The 19,495-nt window shown below is 48.1% G+C and overlaps 1 protein-coding gene across 3 annotated transcripts in view; it reads right to left on the bottom strand.

The window, feature by feature from the left end:
• Positions 1–19,495, bottom strand: part of zmym2 (zinc finger, MYM-type 2) — a 113,889-nt gene that overhangs the window by 90,998 nt on the left and 3,396 nt on the right. For all 3 annotated transcript variants that reach the window (XR_014554538.1, XM_083681847.1, XM_083681846.1), the window contains exons 2-22: positions 16,599–17,538; positions 15,853–16,144; positions 15,400–15,562; positions 12,792–13,004; positions 12,254–12,286; positions 11,858–12,011; positions 11,578–11,693; positions 11,133–11,258; positions 9,633–9,783; positions 8,847–9,019; positions 8,006–8,171; positions 7,830–7,861; positions 7,535–7,676; positions 7,012–7,133; positions 6,097–6,250; positions 5,678–5,818; positions 3,606–3,727; positions 2,860–3,052; positions 2,509–2,660; positions 1,228–1,342; positions 336–578 (exon numbers count right to left, since the gene is read on the bottom strand). Coding sequence is in view for 2 of the 3 variants with exons in the window: in XM_083681847.1 (XP_083537973.1) it covers positions 336–578; positions 1,228–1,342; positions 2,509–2,660; positions 2,860–3,052; positions 3,606–3,727; positions 5,678–5,818; positions 6,097–6,250; positions 7,012–7,133; positions 7,535–7,676; positions 7,830–7,861; positions 8,006–8,171; positions 8,847–9,019; positions 9,633–9,783; positions 11,133–11,258; positions 11,578–11,693; positions 11,858–12,011; positions 12,254–12,286; positions 12,792–13,004; positions 15,400–15,562; positions 15,853–16,144; positions 16,599–17,523 (3,928 nt within the window). In the remaining variant the exon portion in view is untranslated. The remainder of the gene's footprint in view (positions 1–335; positions 579–1,227; positions 1,343–2,508; positions 2,661–2,859; positions 3,053–3,605; positions 3,728–5,677; positions 5,819–6,096; positions 6,251–7,011; positions 7,134–7,534; positions 7,677–7,829; positions 7,862–8,005; positions 8,172–8,846; positions 9,020–9,632; positions 9,784–11,132; positions 11,259–11,577; positions 11,694–11,857; positions 12,012–12,253; positions 12,287–12,791; positions 13,005–15,399; positions 15,563–15,852; positions 16,145–16,598; positions 17,539–19,495) is intronic.

Raw genomic sequence — 19,495 nt, 5'->3', positions numbered from 1 at the left:
TCATCAATTCAGTCCTAGTAATGTAGAGTTTGCAGAGTGTCCTCATATTTCAATAGTCAACACCAAGTTTCAGGATGTGAACAGCAATAAATTATAATCATTGGACACAACTCAGAGAGGATGATTCTGCTCTGCTGCTGTGTGATCTGACCACAACAAACTCTTCACTGAGGAAACTTCTGAGAAATGTGTGTGTGTGCGCGTGTGCATACATGCATTCTTGCATGGGTGTGTTTGTGTGTGCGTGTGTGTATATACACACTATCTATCTATATATACACACACACATACACTATCTATCTATCTATATGTGTGTGTGTGTGTGTCAGACTCACTGTGGTGTTCCTGTGATATGGAGGGGATGCAGATGCAGACGGTGGTCTCCTGGGTGAGGGGGTCGATGGTGTCGGGGCCGTAGACGTTGCTGAAGGAGACACGCAGGTGCTGCTCCATGGTGCGCAGCCCAAAGTGTTTGGTGTTGAGATAGACCAGGGAGCGCAGCAGCGCAGCGGGGCTCTGTTCCCCCAGCTGGTTACAGCTCCACAGGCTCTGCTCCTCCACACGGCCCCACAGAGAACCTGGGAAGGGAGGGGGGGCATTGATGACTGTAGACATGGGCATTGATGATTGTAGACATGGGCCACTGTTTTCTATTTGTTTTTTGGATTGGGTGCAGACACAGGTGTCAAGATCTCAGGAGAGGCTGGTGGAGGGAGAAATCTGAGGAAGGGGTCATTGTAAACACACGTGTTTGATACCATTCCTCATTCCATTCCATGCTTTACAATGAGCCCGTCCTCCACCAGCCTCTACTGCATTGAATGGCGGTACGAAGCACACTACCTGTGTCTCCTTCCCTCTCCCTCAACACTGTCCCTGTGAACCAACATCTCAGATTGATATCTATAGTGTCCTCATATCATAATAAAGAGCAATCACTGTGTTTCAGGATGTGAACAGCAGAAGAGTTCTAATCATTGGACACTTTTCCCCCCCCTCACATTGAAGGGGCTTGTCGAAGCTGAAGATATCCCTTTCCAGGACTAAAACTAACCCTATAACTTGGACAAGGACAATAACTACGATAGGACGATAGGAATGCATGGAATGGAATCAACACGTTTGATACCTTTCCTCATTCCATTCCATGCATCACAATGAGCCCACCCTGCGATTTCTACCTCCACCAGCCTCCCCTGGTATGAATCCAGTGTGTGAGGTATTTACCATCTGGAAGCACACTAGGCTGCCAGCCCTTCAGGACCTTGTTCAGCTCCTCCCCAAACCGGTGGTAGCAGGGGTCAGCGAAGAGGTCGTCCTTCCTCCCTTTGGCCTGAAGATGCTATAAAACAACAACAAAACAAAAAAAAACATAAACAAAGAAATAGTCAGACAGACAAAAGTTAACGAGTCCCCAAGAGGGTGTGTGTGTGTGTGTGTGTGTGTGTGCGTGTGTTATCAGTGATGTTTCAGACAGATGGAAACCTCTCACAGGAGTGAATCTTAGTTTTAAAGTTCAACAGAGATTGTAGTGTCCTCATATTTCAGCAGTCAACACCAAGTTTCAGAATGTGAACAGCAAGAAGTAATAAATCATTGGCCACGACTCAGAGAGGATGATTCTGCTGCTATGCGATCTAAGAAACGGAGGGGTCTCGGGGGGAGGGGAGAATCCACTTCACAGCACTCTCTCTCCCCCAGCCAGAGCCAGGCTTCAGCCAGAGCAGCCATCACAGTGTGGTGATAATGACCGGCGGGGAGGGACAGGGATCCAGAGTTACAGCGAACAACCACAGACAACACCACACACATTCATCAACAATACACACAGGGCCATCTTGTCAAGACTACTAGACTATATAGGCCTGGTGGGACAGGGGAAATGCCGATCTTCAAAAACACCAATGAGATACGATGCACCAAGCCGTGCCACGTTGCCACGGTTACACCGCAAATGCATCAATGTAACCAAGTCCTCCCCCCCCCCCCCCACCCCCGTCTCTCAGACCGCCGGCTGCCCTTCGGCAGAGGGCTATGACATCAGCAGCCAGCCTGACTGACTCCGCTGTCCTGTCCAATCCTGAGTCTCATCACACACACCTCACGCTGCCTGAGGCATTAATAGCCCCGTCCTTTCATGCATGCAGGCAGAGAGAGAGAGACACACACACACACACACACACACACACACACACACACACACACACACACACACACACACACACACACACACACACACACACACACACACACACACACACACACAGAGAGAGAGCCTGGTTCTATATCCGTCCCAACATAATTCTTTGACCTCTCCAGTTCTGTCAGTTCTGTGAACAAGGGAAAGAATAGGGCTAGGGGTCCAAAACAGTCCAGACAGGGTGTGACAGAGGAGAGGAAACCCAAACAGAGAAGCACCCACATTCCCTTTTCTTCTCGTACACCCACCCACCCACCCACCCTCCCTCTCTTCCTTCTTCCCTCATCCCCCTCTCCCCTGGGACTGACCTGCTGGATGCCCATGCAGAGGTAGAGGACGCTGTCGGGAGCGTAACGTTCCCCGTTGGGCCGCCTCACCTCGCGGACGAATCTGGACATAGCGAGGCTGAGCTCCGCCGCGCTCAGAGAGAGCAGGTTGCTCTTCGACCGGGCCGGCGAAACTAGGGAGCACGCAGCAAGATGAGGTTACACACACACACACACACACACACACACACACACACACACACACACACTTCAATGGAATTGATCTTTCAACCCAATAATATAATATAATAAGAGTGAAACTGAGTATGACAGTTAAGATCAGAACTGAAATCTGTCAGCTTCATTATTGTTCACTCAGGTGAGCTCACACACCTGGTTTGGGGCCGTCCTTCCCTTTGGTGTCGTCTGATTGGTCCGGAGGGGACAGCGCCCATCGTTTCCAGGCGTTGACGCCGTAGCGAGCCCTCAGGGGTAGCGAGCGTCCCTCCGCGGGACCGTCTGGCGAGGGGGGAGAGAGGGGGGAGGGGGGAGAGGAATCTCCCTCGACCGCTCGCCTCTTGTGTCCCTGAAACAGTCATACCAAATATATTGATAAGAGTGTTCGTTCGCAATAAAGACAGTGGTTAAAGTTCAACAAGGAAAAAAACAAACAAACAATAAAACGCACACCATGGTTTGGTGAGGTGCAGAACTTAACAGAAAGAAAGAGCCGCACACTCTTGCTCTGATGCTAATTATTTATTAATGATTTATTAATCAATCAAATGTACAGAAAAGGCATCAAACCTTCTTACAGAAGCCTTTACTGTGGTTAATGGGAGGTTGATAGGCCTCATCCACTCTACTATGAGATGTTTATCTGCGTGACATCACCAGCATGATTTATTTGTCCTCATATAAACAAATACCAATCACAGAGTTTCAGAATGTGAACAGCAATAGGAGTTCTAATCATCGGACAAGCTTCTGCTGGATCACTACTGGTCAAGAGGTCACAACGTGTGCACTGTACTGAAAAGGACAAGATAGGAGAAAGCAATATGGCCGAAGACTCATCATCATACTGCCTAGTCCTATCTAGTCTCCTGTCAGTGTCAGACCTTTGGTGTGTGTTGTACCTTTCTCCTGACCCTGGGTCGAGGCACCTCCTCCTTCTCCTCCTCTGCTAGGACGGGGGGTAAGCTGAAGCCCATCTCCGCGTCAGGACCGTCCAGCGCTGGGACAGGGTCTGGGGCCAGGGCTGTTAAAGGACACAGACAGGACAGGTTAGACTGTGCTGGGTCGAGACAAACAAACAAACGGGCGAGAGTTAACACAAATAACCAATAGAGGATATGTACGATGAGTTAAGGGGAGGCATTATTGTAATGCATGGAACGGAATATTTGACACATGTTTTTTTTTATTATTTTAAAAATATGTTTTTAGGGCATTTCTGCTTTATTGGGATAGAGACATTAGAGACCGACAGGAAGGATGGGTGAGAGAGAGGAGGGATGACATGCAGGATATGTCGAGGGTCGGAATCGAACCAGGAACCTTGCGATTATGTGGCATGCGCATTAGTGTGCTACGCCGCTAAGCGCCCCGACACACGTTTTATAACATTCCTCATTCCATGTACTACAATGAGCCCGCCCCGATTTCTACCTCCATGAGTGATCTTCCAGCAGCTAAAATAAAAACTATTCATAGGAGTTCATCTCAGTACTAGAGATTGGGGAGTGTCCTCATATTCCAATAGTCAACACCAAGTTTCAGGATGTGAACAGCAATAAGTTATCATCATTGGACACGTACCCGTACCCATTGCTCTAGACTGAGCTAAAGAGAACCAAGCTGAACTGAAGTTAGCTGGGCTGAACTGGCCTGGGGTGTGCTGGGCTGAGCTGTGCTTGGTGTCCCAGTCAGTGAGATGGGAAATCGAGGGATGTGAATATCAGCTACTGGTCCTGACAGCTGCAGTACCATTACCCAACCGGTTCCAAGTCTTGTGTTGATTGTTTGTTTACTGTGTTTTGATATTTCTTGTTTGTTTTTACATGTGGTCGTGTGTATGCCTGCTGCTGTAAATACATTTATTTTAATTAATTAATTGATTGATTAAAAATGAATCAAGTAATACTCTACTAAACCACGAGTCACTCCCTTGCTCTGTTCGGTCCCTGTGCAACCGCGGCCTTCAGAATCCACTTGTATATATAAATACACCAACACAAATCCTGCTGTCCGATAGGAGGGACGACCAGGCCAGAAATAACCACAGAGGAATGTTAAACTGACTTACTGTACAGTTCCATAAAAAACACCCATGTGACCAGATGGTATTGCTTAAGGCCCTCTTTACTGTACAGAGAGTGAGGGAGGGGGTCTGATGAGGGAGGGGGGTCTGATGAGGGAGGGGGATCTGATAAGACACAATTGTCCACCAAAGAGAACATCACCTTAAAAAAAAAAAGAAGTAGGTTACATTCCAGGTTGTCTTTGTAGCAGTCAGGCAGATCAGATCAGATCAGCAGATTCCTATATCATAAGGATGGGGCTCCTGGCATGTTGAAAACAATTCTCCAGATGATGTGAGATCTGATCATCTGAATATAACGACTGCAATGAAGACGAGGAACCTGGGTCATGTTCAGCAGGCACGAAACGTTTTGAAAAGGAGTGGCACGGGGGGAGGGGACTAACTGGATTTTGTCCTATGAGAAAACGAGATGTACGTTTGCCGTTGCAAACACTGTGGCTACTGAACATGACAACGCAACCAGAGTCAGAGCGGTAGGACCATAGAAATAGAATGAGTAGGACGGACATGCCCATTCAAATCAACATTCTAACATCCTGCATGTGTGGTTTGCACCAATCTAAAGCCACCTTTCGGTGTACCATTTTGAAGTTTTAGTTTACAGCTTTATATAAACAACTCAACTGACATTGGAATGTTCAGTCAAATGATGCTTAGTTGCTATGGTGCCGCCTCTAAATTTGTAGCTGCTCTCTGTGCTCTACACATGCAGCAATAATGATTACCATGGCAATTACTTATTAAAAGATGACTTTACCATGGCAATTACTTATTAAAAGATCTTTTGGTGTACTAGCCAAATTACCGTGGTCTGAGGGACCATGTCCGATCTCCTCATTTTGTTTCTATAGATAAGATCTTAATAATCTCTCCGTTGGTCGTTACCTTGAGGATGGTCCTCCTCCAGATCCAGGTCTGGTTCATACTTCTCCTCCTCCTCCTCCTCCTCTTCAGAGCTGCTGCTGGAGCTGGAGCGACTGACATCTCCCTCTCCCCTTTCACTCTTCGCCGTCATACACTTGATGTCTGGTACGGTGAAACACACGCAGACATGCAACACTGATAATGCGACATGGAGGTTTCAGGGTTGTGGGTTTTTCAGTTCATGTAGACAAAAAGCCCTAAAATAACCAACAAACCAACCCATCTTAACTTTATCAGCTACCATAATAAGACTCTCACTTTTCAGTCTCAAAAGAACACCTCAAAGCACACACCTGTTCAAGCCTCTACATACAGCTGCATATAAAGCTGTGGAGGTAGAAAAACAATAACGGTCAAGATGAGAGAGGTGAGCTACGTACCTGGCTTCTGATCCTCATCAGCGATCATGTCGGCAATGGCGATGATGTCAGCCTCCAGGGGGTCAGAGGGCACCTTGGCCTTGAGCTCATCGATGGTCTGGACGATCTGCTCCGCCCCCTGCAGCGTGGTGGGCAGGAACACGGGCACGGGCACCTGGACCGACACAGGTAGGCAGGGACGGGTAGAGGAGATTGGTTGGGTTGTTGTTGTTGTTGCTGTTGTTGTTGTCGTCACAGTGTGGAGGATACTGATATTGATGTGTTTTGTATTTGTATTGGATAGAGTCAGTGTAGAGTGACAGGAACGTGAAGAGGGCGAGTTGTGTCAGCGGAGCATGGAGCAGATTCTAACCCCTGCCGACATTAGTACGTGTGTTTACTGTAGGCTGTAGTTCCAAACCACGGTTTGTTTAACGACTCTGTTCATAACTCAAATCGATATAAGAAAGCGCCTTAGAAATAAACAAAGCATTATTATATGAACCATTATGCCAGTGGGCACCAACCGTGGTCATAAACAGCTACTGGGTGGTAAAGGCTTTGTTCCAGTCCTGCACTGACACACAGGATTCATCTAACCAAGGTCCAGATGAGGAGTTGATTATCTGAATGAGTTGTAACTGAATGCTGGGCTGGAACAAAAGCCAATATGCCCAGTTAAAATCTCCATTAAAGATGTGATGAAGTCTCTAAGATTAGACTAGCCCTAGATGTGGTGCAGTGGAGGCTGGTGGAAGTAGAAATTGGAGGCTCATTGTAATGCATGGAACGGAATGAGGAATGGTATCAAACACGCGTGTTTGATACCACTCCTCATTCCATTCATCACAATATGTCAGTCCTCTGATGATTTCAACCTCCACCAGCCTCCCCTGATGTGGCGTCTGTATAACAGCGTCTGTGTCCGTCTCTTACCGGAATGGGGAGCGTCATGGGCATGGGCGTGAGCTGGGAGTAGAGGTTCATGGGTACTGGGATGAAGACGGGGACGGGGATGGGGATGGGGATGTACTCTCTCTTCACTCCGTCGTCCTCATCTGGAGACCCAAACACAGGAGCAGACACTTAGTGGAGTGCACAGGATATTCAAACTCAAAAACAGCAGAAAGTGCTAAAACATCCCAATTTGAGATAGCTGATCAGACCCTTAATCCCCCTTTGTCACGCTCATGCTCAATTTGAATACTATATTTAAAAGTCTACCTCCTTAAGTAGTAATAATACATTGATGTAGCAGCTAATCATTTCCAGGAGGTAACTAGCTACTGCAAGGCCCAGGGGAGGGCTGGTGGAGGTAGAAATCGGAGGACGGGCTCATTGTAATGCATGGAACGGCGTCAAACATTCCTGATTGCGTTCCATGCATTACAGTGAGCCCCGTCCTCCGATTTCTTCCTCCACCAGCCCTCCCCTGCGTAGGCCGTCCTTTAGGGCGTACCTGTCTGTACGGGCTTGCTCTGCATGTGTGGTTTGCAGTAGGTGGCCTTGGTCAGAGTGAGGGGCTTGCAGAGCACCGCTTTGTTCTTCACGTCCTTCATGATCCCTCCTCCAGCGTACGACACCGGACCCTGGGTCAACATCTGGCGGACAGGTTGGGAGACGAGTTCAGTCAGGCATGATATATCACATCACATCAGTGGAATGATTTGATATGACTTTCATACGCCAAGACAATGGGGGTTCTTCTAAGCATAGAATTTGAATAGCTTTTCTGGGCACTTCACCGCACTCACCGTGATTTTGCCATCCGTTTGCACTCCAAAGCCTGCCAATGGAAAATATGGAGTTCACAATGAATCAACTACACTGATGCACTTGAAAACGCTGTATAAAGAAGTGAATAACCATCCATCCACACACACACGCGCGCATGCAGGCACACACGCACGCAGGCACACACGCACAGTACCGAGGGTTGTGTTCTCAGGGCCCTTCTGCGTATTCAGGTTCGGTTCGTTTTGCTGGCAGTAGAAACGTAGGAGACACTGCTGGTCACAGAAGTGCTTCATCTCTGCCCTCCATTGCACCGACTCCGTCAGGTTCCCCTGCACCTTACAGCAGTCGCAACGAGCCGCCTGGTGGACACCAGAGGAAGGGCAGGTGAAAACACAGACTTTGTAGAGCTGGAGGTGGTGTGATCTACTCAGGCCTGTATGAGTTCTGTGGTCCTGTTGGTTTCCCTTTGTATTTAGCACTTGAGGTTGTGCACTTTCATGCCTATTTCCCAGGTATAAATCAATCCAGGTATAAATCAAAAATCAGCTTCAACTGTAGTCATGCGGAAGCATAATTATGCACCCCTGCTTTAGAGGCATATAACCCCAACACTAGTCTTGCTCCTGTTTCTGATTCGGAGATGCGCCTCACAGCCATGTGATTCGCTGAAATCAAATAATAAAAAATACTTTCCTCAGTAAATTCACTCCCGCTAAGGCCAGGTGTGAGTTGTTGTTATTCCAGGCTTATATGCGCAATAGTCTGGGGACGAGGTTACCCCAAGACAGGCTCATCATCGATTGGTACAAAACCCCTATCATCTCACTGACTGAGGGATGAGGTATTTCCACAGTGAGACAGTCTCAGATTGTAGACGCCAAGTGGGATCCTTGGGAAGACCCTACTTTAAACCCTAACCCCTAACCTGACGAGTTTTAAATCTTAACTTCAATGAGTTGATGTCAGATTTGGGTCGTCCCAAGGATCCCATTTAGCACCTACCATCTCAGGGGGAAGCTCTGTTCTGCTCTCACCTTGTAGTACCAGTCATGGAACTTCTTGGCGCAGGTTTCACTGCAGAAGTCCCTGCTGACTCCGCCCATCTGGCGGGTCACGCCCCTCTTGCACAGCTGAGTGCAGTGGTTGCAGCTGACACACTTCAGACCCAGCCGCTTGGCAAAGTCCTGCTTGAACAGCAGCTTACAGCCTGTGAGGGGAGAAACCAAGACAGAAACTAATTTAAGATACAAATAAGATGAACAACCTACATTTTGCGTATGTCAACAAATATTGCCTGATTGGAATATATGACTTGGTTCTAGCAGTAGGCAACAGCGTTTATATGACATCATCTCGATGGCCAGTCCATGACAGACAGTAAGTCAATTCAGATCTTATCTAGTGAAAGTCTGCCACCTAGTGTCAGAACAAGGCAAGTCCATGGAGAAATATGGGACGTGGGCAAATATCAGTTCAGAGCAAGTGATCGACTTAGGCATTCACTCATCATTAATCTCCTATACATATGACACAGGGGAGGCTGGTGGAGATAGAAATCGGAGGACGGGCTCATTGTAATGCATGGAATGGAATCCTGTCAACCCTAAAGGCTCTAAAGCAGGGGTGCATAATTATGCTTCTGCATGACGACAGTTGAAGCTGATTTTTGATTTATACCTGGATTGATTTATACCTGGATTGATTTATACCTGTGAAACAGGCATGAAAGTGCACAACCTCAAGTCCTCCGATTTCAAATTCCACCAGCCTCCCCTGAACCACAGGACACCGACACAGATGAAGAGGGAAAGATGACCGACCTTCGCTGCAGAAGGGTCTCTTGACGCCGGAGAACTTGACGGTCTCGTGGAGCGTCTTCTCCTCCTGACAGTACTCGCAGAAGGTGACGATGCAGTGCAGCTTCTTGTAGTCCTCGCAGCACGTCTTACTGCAGAACTGGTATACCTTTTCCTGCGACGACAACAACAAGCTGGAACTACCTGAACCCCATTCACACCTCGCATTAAAACATGCGTCCCGTGATCGGATCACGCAAGATCTGATAAAGAGCCGATCTGGCCAGCTTGCATTTCCACCTTGTATTTAAATAGGCCCATTTATCTGACTTCTGTGTCTGCCTTGCCAGGGTTCGTCTAAATGTTCCTGTATCACAGCTCAAGGTCATGTGTCTAATTGAAACCAAGTTGAACAGGATGTGATTAATGACCTCTGTGTGTCCGGATTGCATTAACACATGTCCGCTCTGCAGCCACAACGCAAGCTTGCCCACCTCCGGAGGTGGTTTCACAGACTGGATTGTGATCCAATATCAATGTGTCTTTTTTCTATTTACACCTGTCATATGGACACAACCAGGATGTGGACAGTATCTGGATACAGGAAGCATTTTAAGGCAGGGTGTAAATGTAGTCTCTCACAGTCCAACCAAAGTGCTTTAATGAACAGATATCTCAAATACTCTGAGGACAAATCTAACTTTATAGAATGAGCTTCTTTATTGCTAAAACTATTACACAACTTCAGCCAAGTACACATACAACGGCCAAAGACAAGACGAGGCCGCCCGGTTTCCGAATTTCGTGATAAGATGCAGAAACTCAGCTTTGATCACAAGAAAATGAAATTAAATGAAAATAATGCGACTAAAATGATCTTGCTAGCTCGCCAAAACTCCCTCATTGAAACAACAACAAATGGTTGCTAACGCTAGCCAAGTGATCAAACCAGCTAGAGAGCTAGTTATAACAAGCTAACTGCCAACAGAATTGCTGTTACAGCTCCGTCTGGTCTCAAGACTGAAAGCGAAAATTTGACAAGATGTATCTTGGAAACGCCAACAAGCCGACATGAGGCGTTCTATAACAATTAAGCATTCTAGGGGGGGCGCTTAGTGGCGTAGCACACTAATGCGCTTACCACGTAATCGCAAGGTTCCTGGTTCGATTCCGACCCTCGACCTGTCTTGCATGTCATCCCTCCTCTCCCTCTCCCATCCTTCCTGTCAATCTCTACTGTCTCTATCCCAATAAAGCAGAAATGCCCTAAAAACATATATATATAAAACATTTTTTTAAAAAGAACCGTCTAAAACCATCGCATCTCAGCTGTTGTGTATGTACCTGGCTTCACACGACACCCTTACTGATTAATACATACAAGACATGAATAATACAAGACATGAGACATTAGGGCATTAGCGAAGGACTCAAAGTAGGTCCTCAAAAGAGGACAATACGAACAGTGAGGGCTACTTACAAACAAACAAACTTGAGACAGAGATGACACTTAAGTGCATTTACCTCCCAGTCCAGAGTCTGAGGCTTGAGGCTGAACGCTCCTCGGCAGTAATTACATTTGAGCTGGATGCTGTTGTTATTGGTGGAGAGAGGGGCCTGTCCATTGGTCGCTGTTTGAATGGTGGCGTTCTAAAGAGAGAGAAAGCGAAGGAAACATTTCCTTGAGCTGCAGGAAAACAGATAAAGTCCCTTTAGTTAAGAGGTCCTTCTCTGTAGTGTTGCTCAGAACGCTCTGGTAAAAGCGAAAGTCAATTCTAACAGCCTAAGTGGAGTATTGGAATACCAATTTATTAAGAGCTTATTTGAACTGAAAAACTTAACGAAATTACAGAACGATTACAGAGACGCAGCCAAACAACCACAGTACAACTGATCGCACCACTTTTGTCAACACTTAGACTGCCAGGAGACGGAGAAGGACTAAGAGATAGAGGAGGTTGTGATGTACCTGGAACTTGGTGACACACTGTGAGCTGCAGAAGTTTAAGATGTTCCCCTCAGACAGTGTAGCCTGGTACTGAGGTAACGAAGTCCTCTTACAGAAGTGACATGTGGGCTCTGAGTCTGCAGAGAGGTTATACCCGTTAGAACACACACACACACACACACACACACACACACACACACACACACACACACACACACACACACAGACACACAGACACACAGACACACACAGACACACAGACACACACAAAATGGGAACCTGTTGTTCAGAAGACACTCACTGAGGATGGAGGTGACGCTGGCGATCTTGGTCTTGTTCATGCAGGCTGTAGAGCAGTAGGGCTCCATGACGCCCCCGGTCCCGACGCACTGAGTGATGTCACCTGGCCTGACCATGACCTTACAGCCCGTACAGCTCACCGGCTTACTGTTGGCCTGGGAGATGAACGAGGGATGGAGGGAAGGAGAGAAGATCTTCAGAAACCCCTGAGGGGGTAAAACTATTATCTACTGTGGACAACCATCATCACATAGAATGCATAGGGCAAATAGAATGATATACTTTATGAAGAAACCATATTGAACCACAGTGATGTACACAAGGGGTAGGCAACTCAAGTCCTCGCTCTCCAGCTGGTTTTCCAGGTCTAGATGAGTCACTGATTGGAATACTTTACCAGCAGGACAGCATCCCCCGACGGTGAAGGTGCCTAGAGGACCACGATGGAAATAATTCATGGATTCATGGATGATTTCATTCATGTACATGTTTTTTTATATTGTGTGTGATTATGATTGGTTTTGAAATAGTTAAATAAACAAAATTATCTCCTGGCTTACACCATAACTTCATCCTACACTGATAGAATAACAGACTGCCGGGGAGGGGAGAGGGAGGAGGGTAGGGGGGGTTGGAGGGGCAGTCTGGCTGTGTTAATGGTTACGTGTAGAATTTGGGGAGGGTCAGGAGATCCCAAATCCGTGACTAGGGCAGGGGAGGCTGTTGGAGGCAGAAATCGGAGGACGGGCTCATTGTAAGCGCATGGAATGCAACAAGGAATGGTATCAAACACACATGCTCTCCGATTTCTGCCTCCACCAGCCGCCCCCCCCCCCCCCCCCCCGGCCTAATCACAGACCAAGGATCAGCTAACCCCTCCCCATATTCTAAACTTAGACTGCCTAGGAAAGGAGGGAGGGGTCTGGCCGTGTTACCTGCTTGTAATCCTTGACGCAGTTCTGGCAGCAGAAGCGTTTGTGCTGGCCGTTGACTAGCAGGTAGTGGTTGGCGGACGCTCGGCTGGGCAGGTAGTCGCCACACTGCTCGCAGCAGTTCATGATCAGACCGTTGGCCATGCGGTACCGGTTGAAACACACGTCGCTGCAGATCTTGTGCGTGACGTTCTTGAAGCTCACCTCGTGCCGGATCTGTTTGGAGAGGAAAAAAGAGAGATGGGGGGGGGGGGGGGGGGGTTATATTAAAACACACATACAGTGGGGGAAATAATTATTTGATCCCCTGATGATTTTGTTAGTTTGCCCGATTACAAAGAAATGAGTGGTCTATAATTTTTATGGTACTTTTATTTTAACAAATAGAGACAGAATATCAACAAAGAAGTCCAGAAAAAACACATTATATAAAGTTATAAAATCATTTGCATTTGATCGAAGGAAATAAGTATTTGATCCCCAAGCAAAACATGACTTAGTACTTAGTGGAAGAACCATTGCTGGCAAGCACAGAAGTCAGACGTTTCTTATAGTTGGTCACCAGGTTTGCACACATCTCAGGAGGGATTTTGGTCCACTCCTCTTTACAGATCCTCTACAAAACCTGAAGGTTTCAAGGCTTTTGCTTGGCAACTCGAAGCTTCAGCTCCCTCCACAAATTTTCTATAGGATTAAGGTCTGGAGACTAGCTAGGCCACTCCATGACCTTAGTGTGCTTCTTCTTGAGCCACTCCTTTGTTGCCTTGGCTGTATGTTTTGGGTCATTGTCATGCTGGAAGACCCATCCACGACCCATCCTCAGTGCTCTGGCTGAGGGAAGGAGGTTCTCGTCCAAGATCTTATGGTACATGGCCCCGTCCATTGGCCCCTCAATGCAGTGAAGTCATCCTGTACCCTTAGCAGAGAAACAACCCCAAAGCATAATGTTTCCACCTCCGTGTTTGACGGTGGGGATGGTGTTCTTGGGATTGTAGCATTCAGCATTTCTCTCCCTCCAAACACGAAGAGTCGAATTTATGCCAAAGAGTTCAATTTTGGTCTCATCTGACCACATCACCTTCTCCCAAGCCTTCTCTGAATCATGTAGGTGTTCATTGGCAAACTTCAGATGGGCCTGTACATGTGCCTTCTTGAGCAGGGGGACCTTGCAGGCACTGCAGGATTTCAATCCATTACGGTGTAGTGTGTTACCAATGGTTTTCTTGGTGACTGTGGTCCCAGCTGCCTTGAGATCATTACCAAGCTCCTCCTGTGTAGTTCTGGGCTGATCCCTCACCCTTCTCATGATCATCCTTACTCCACGAGGCAAGATCTTGCATGGAGCGCAAGGCCGAAGGCGATTGATGGTTATTTTGTATTTCTTCCATTTTCTAATAATTGCACCAACAGTTGTCTCCTTCTCACCAAGCTTCTTGCTGATGGTCTTGTAGCCCATTCCAGCCTTGTGCAGGTCTACAACTCTTACCCTGATGTCCTTTGAATGTTCTTTGGTCTTGCCCATGGTGGTGGAGAGGTTGGAACGGAAGAGATTGATTCTATTGACAGGTGTCTTTTATACCCATAACAAGCAGAGATTAGGAGTACTTTTCCTAAAGTGACAGGACTAATCTGTGTGCCTCATGGGCATATAACCAGTCTGTATGAGCCAGAATTCTTGCTGGTTTGTAGGGGATCAAATACTTATTTCCTTCGATCAAATGCAAATTAATTTATAACTTTATATAATGTGTTTTTTCTGGACTTCTTTGTTGATATTCTGTCTCCATTTGTTAAACTAAAAGTACCATAAAAATTATAGACCGCTCATTTCTTTGTAATCGGGCAAACTAACAAAATCAGCAGGGGATCAAATAATTATTTCCCCCACTGTATGTATACTGTTCTTTCACTCTTTTCAAGTTGTGTTGTTATCTTATTGAGAAAGGTGTGCAATAGAGGGTACATGGAGGGGAGGCAGGAGTAGGTGGGCTGGGGTTTGGTTGCCCCTGTCTGTGGGGGCAACGTGTAGACCGGAGACGGTAGGTAGCTCTACCACTAGACCGAACGCTGGCATCAGAGGAGGAGTATAGATGCAAACACACACTAAGGAAATCAATTACATGAACTAACACAATGGCAGAGATTGAGATCGAGCTGGTGCAGGCTGGTGGTGGTGTTGTTGTTGTTTTTTTGCATCCTTATAAAAGCTCCATTGTGAGTCGAGAATCACCCTCCATTTTGATGCCAACTGTTTTCCAATGCGGTAACCATGGACACGGTGCTGAAGGCCTGGGCACAGCGGATGAAATACTGACTGTGCCCTAGACAGCCATGCTGGAGAGGAGCGCTGCCCTACCGCAACTCAACGCCTTGTCCCTATAGCCTATGCACTTGTGGACATCTGAGAGGATCGGATAGGTGTATGTAGCTATATGGTGAAAATATCTCCATCTTGATAACTACTAGAAGATCCCTTCAGAGCTCGACAAGTGCATAGGGGGTCGGGGCTATGGGCAAGGGGGTAGGGGTCCGGGACTGGGACTGGGAGGAGTATGTGAGATGGAGTGTGTGTGAGATGCAGTGTGTGTGATGAGTGTGTGCTCAGATGGACCTCAGTGAGCTTGCCACAGACGGTGCACTTGGTTTTGAGAGTAGACTTGGGAGGGTTCTGTTTGTTCTCGTAGGCTCCCAGACAGCCTGTACTGCAGAACTCCTGGAAGGACTCACTGGAGTCCACCTGGGCCACGATGGTACCCTTCATAGTAGTAATGTCCCTGGAACACACACATTAGAATTAGGTAACATGTTACATATATCCAAACACGTACTGTATCTCTCTCTCTCTCTCTCAAACACAAGATTAAAGTAATGAATAGTGCATAACCCAACACGTATCACACACACACACACACACACACACACACACACACACACACACACACACACACACACACACACACAGTAATAAAGTGATATCTCACAAACACAGATACATCTCCAACCATTCAATCACAGTAAGAGAAACCATAACATCAAATCCAGTCCGTCCAAACCCCGGCCTTACTTTTTGCACATGGTGCAGTTCTTCTTGGGGGTGGGCTTGTGTGAGAAGGCGGAGAGGCAGAGGGTGGAACAGAACAGGTGGGTGGAGCCTTTGCGCTGGTAGGCCGTCTGGCCTTTCTTCAGAGGCTTCTTACAGTTGGCGCAGGTCACCTTGACGGTGCGCGGGGGCTGCTGGGAGCCTGAGGAAGACTGGCCGACGGGCGGCTTGGGCAGGGAGGCGGCCGGAGACGGGGAGTCCACCCCTGTCTGCTTCTGGTTACGGGGGAACGAGGCTGACTGGGAGATCCAGGAATCTGTGGCAGGAGGAAAACAGACACACAGACACACACACACACACAGACACACACAAAGCTGTGTTCCTTCAGTCAAGGTAGAGAGAAAAATCAGGGCCCTGTCTCCTAGGAGACAAAGCTCTGGCATGTTTACAGTGATGTGAAAAAACAAGTGCTGATGGTCACACTGTCTTGGTCATGAGCTGGGGAGGCTGGTGGAGGTAGAAATGGGAGGACAGGCTCATTGTAATGCTATGGAATGAGGAATGGTATCATACACATTTCTGCCTCCACCAGCCTCCCCTGGTCATGAGGTGTGTGTGTGTGTGTAGGACAGAACCAAGATGTGTGTGTCTGTATTACTTGGCCTAGGTGTGTGTGTGTCTGTATTACCTGGCCTAGGTGTGTATGTGTGTGTGTCTGTATTACCTGGCCTAGGTGTGTGTGTGTGTGTGTGTGTGTGTGTCTGTATTACCTGGCCTCTGATGCGTCCCTGTCTCTCCGTTCTGAACCGGCTGGCTGGCTGTGTTGTTAACCCTCCCGGGGTTAAAGGTCACAGGGGGCCTGCTGCTGATGGAGGTCTGGGCCTCGGGGTTCAGACTGAAGGTGTTGCTGATCTGCAGTAGTCCGTTCTCCTCCTCCACCCCCTCCCCCTGCCCCTGCCCCCCCGCCTCGCCCCCGACCCCACCCACAGCCCCGCCGTGCAGTGATGTCACACTGGTGATCATCAGGTTCATGTCCCCACCCTGGGGTTCCGGGACTGGGATCGGCTCGGTTGTTGCCATGGTGACGACAGAAGCTCCCTCTGCAGAGGCGTGACCCAATGTAGTGACACTGGCGATCTTTATCTCCGAGTCAGGGTCTGTGCTGCTCAGGGGGGGCGTGACCAAGGAAGAGGAAGAGTCTTTGTGCTCGTTGTGTTCCTCCTCGTCATCGATGACGATGGTCTCGCTTGGGCCTTTGGGGGTCGTCGTCAGGGCGATGGGGGGGCTCAGGTTCTTGGAGGTGGCTGATGTGGTTCCCATGGAGGTCCCTGTGGTAACGGTCGCCGTGGCGCCAAGCTCAGTGCAGTCTGTGGGGGTGGTGGTGGTGTCCGCTGGAGGGGGCGTGACAGCTGAGGTGGGCTGTTTCCCCGAGGGAGGGGCCGGGCCCGCCTCCTCCCCCAGCAGCACTACGTCGTCGTCGTTATCATTGTCCTCCGAAGCCCCCGGTGCCGGCGTCTCCTCCGTTGTCAAGGCAACGGCATCTACCTCAGCTCCCACAGGCGGTGTGGTCTGCTCTGAGGAGGTGGCGGTAACTTCCATAAGCTCCTCCTCCTCCTCTTCCTCTTCCTCCTCCGTGGCGAGGGCGGGGCTCCCCTCCTCTACTGAAGGTCTGCTGGGCTCCGTCTCCCCGTCCATCGCTTAGGCAACCACCTGCACACACACACAAACAAAGACAATCAGGAGAAGCCAAACGTGACACACAGGAAGAATAGGTCATGGTGGTCGATGTATACCTAGCAAGCAGTGGAGCCTGGTGGAGGTAGAAATCGGAAGGACGGGCTCATCGTAATGCATGGAAACACAATCCTCCGATTTCTACCTCCACCAGGCTCCCCTGCTAGCAAGGTATCACAGGTGAAAGAAAAGTAGGCGATAGGTCAACAGCACTTCGCCTTACAAAAGAGGCATGAGCTGAATGTACAGGTACAGCCCAGCTCAGAGATTGTATGTCTGTGGAGGAGGAGACACAGGCAGAGGGTTGGATGTGTCCGTAAACACACCTAGTGGCAGGGTTCCTCTCCTGAATCTGGAGCACAGACAGGCCTGCAATACCACTGACTGCCCTGGAGGGACACTGTTCAGCAACAATGACAATCTCTCTCTCTCCCATCTTTCTCCCTCTGTCTTTTTTCCCCTCCTCCCTCTCTCCCTCCCTCTCTACCTACCTTCTGCCTGGTTTTGCTTGTTTGCTTGCTTTCCTCCTTCCAACACTCTTCCCCTCAACCACACACACACACACCTTTTCTCTCTCCTCCCCCTTTGTCCACCTCTGTTGCTGCTGGCAGCGATGCAACACCCTGGTTGCCGTAGTGACGAGACCACCATGGGGGTTAGTGTGAAGGTAGAGTCTACATCATCATCATCAAGCTCACGTTCAAGGAATAAAAAAAATTAGCGGAAAAGCGTTGTCCAATGAAAGCAGTGATACATGATGATGCTCATTGAGGCTTTCCATTTTTAAAGATGTCTGCAGCTGTGTGTTTTATGCACAGAGATCACAAGCATCGTGGTTGTGTCTGGTGTGCAACATCCACACACACACACACACACACACACACACACACACACACACACACAGTGACAGCTGCAGCTGATACAGGTGCACAGAGTACGATCTCTAACAAAGGGACTGGGAGTCTGTAGTCTCCTCCGAGACACATCATCCATGTTGCATCATAACCTTTCATTAGAGCAATGGAGAATGGCCACCAAGCTGAAGGCCACTTCAGTGGTGACAACAAGGTCACCGCCTCGGCACTGCAGGCGCCATTTTGGCTCAAACCATGAGCAGTGGATTTCCTGAAATCATCACAGGACATGTCTAATTTTGCATTCTGATCGGACTGTCTTTCACTGAACTATTATGACTTGAAGAATAGGCCTACATCAGTGGAGGCAGAAATCAGAGGACAGGCTCATTGTAATGCATGGAATGGAATAAGGACTGGTATCAAAAGGGCTCATTGTAATGCATGGAATGGAAGGAGGAATGGTACCAAACACACGTTTGATATCATTCTTCATCCATGCATTACAATGAACCCTATTGATATCATTCCTCATTCCAATGAGCCTGTCCTCCGATTTCTACCTCTACCAGCCTCCCCTGGCCTACATCCCTACTGAGACACTTAGCTGCCAATCGCTAGGCTACTTAGCAATGTAATCACTGTTTGTATAACAAAGGCTAATGCTTACCCTATTCCATTGAAACTCAAGCTGAAATTGAACTTTATGTATACTTGGCTTTAAAGGCACAAATTGTGTTCCATTTCAGCTCCATGTCCACACAGCAACCATGTGACAGGAAAGAAATGCAACAGGAAATTCAACAGGGGTTGTGTTCAAGATCACTAAACTGTTTCTAACTGTTGCAAATAATAATACTGCCTATGTAAATACCATATTAGAAAGTGGGAACATCTGATCCATGTCAATGATATCTTTGGGGGGTGCTCATTGGCACACTAAGGTGCATACCATATCATCGCAAGGTCCCTGGTTCGATTCCGGCCATCGACATATCCTGCATGTCATCCCTCCTCTCTCACCCATCCTTCCTGTCAATCTCTACTGTCTCTATCCCAATAAATCAGAAATGCCCTAA

This window comes from Argentina silus (assembly GCF_951799395.1).
Source record: "Argentina silus genome assembly, chromosome: 12".
In the NCBI taxonomy this organism is placed as follows: Eukaryota; Metazoa; Chordata; class Actinopteri; order Argentiniformes; family Argentinidae; genus Argentina; species Argentina silus.
This window is presented reverse-complemented; position numbering and strand designations above follow the sequence as displayed.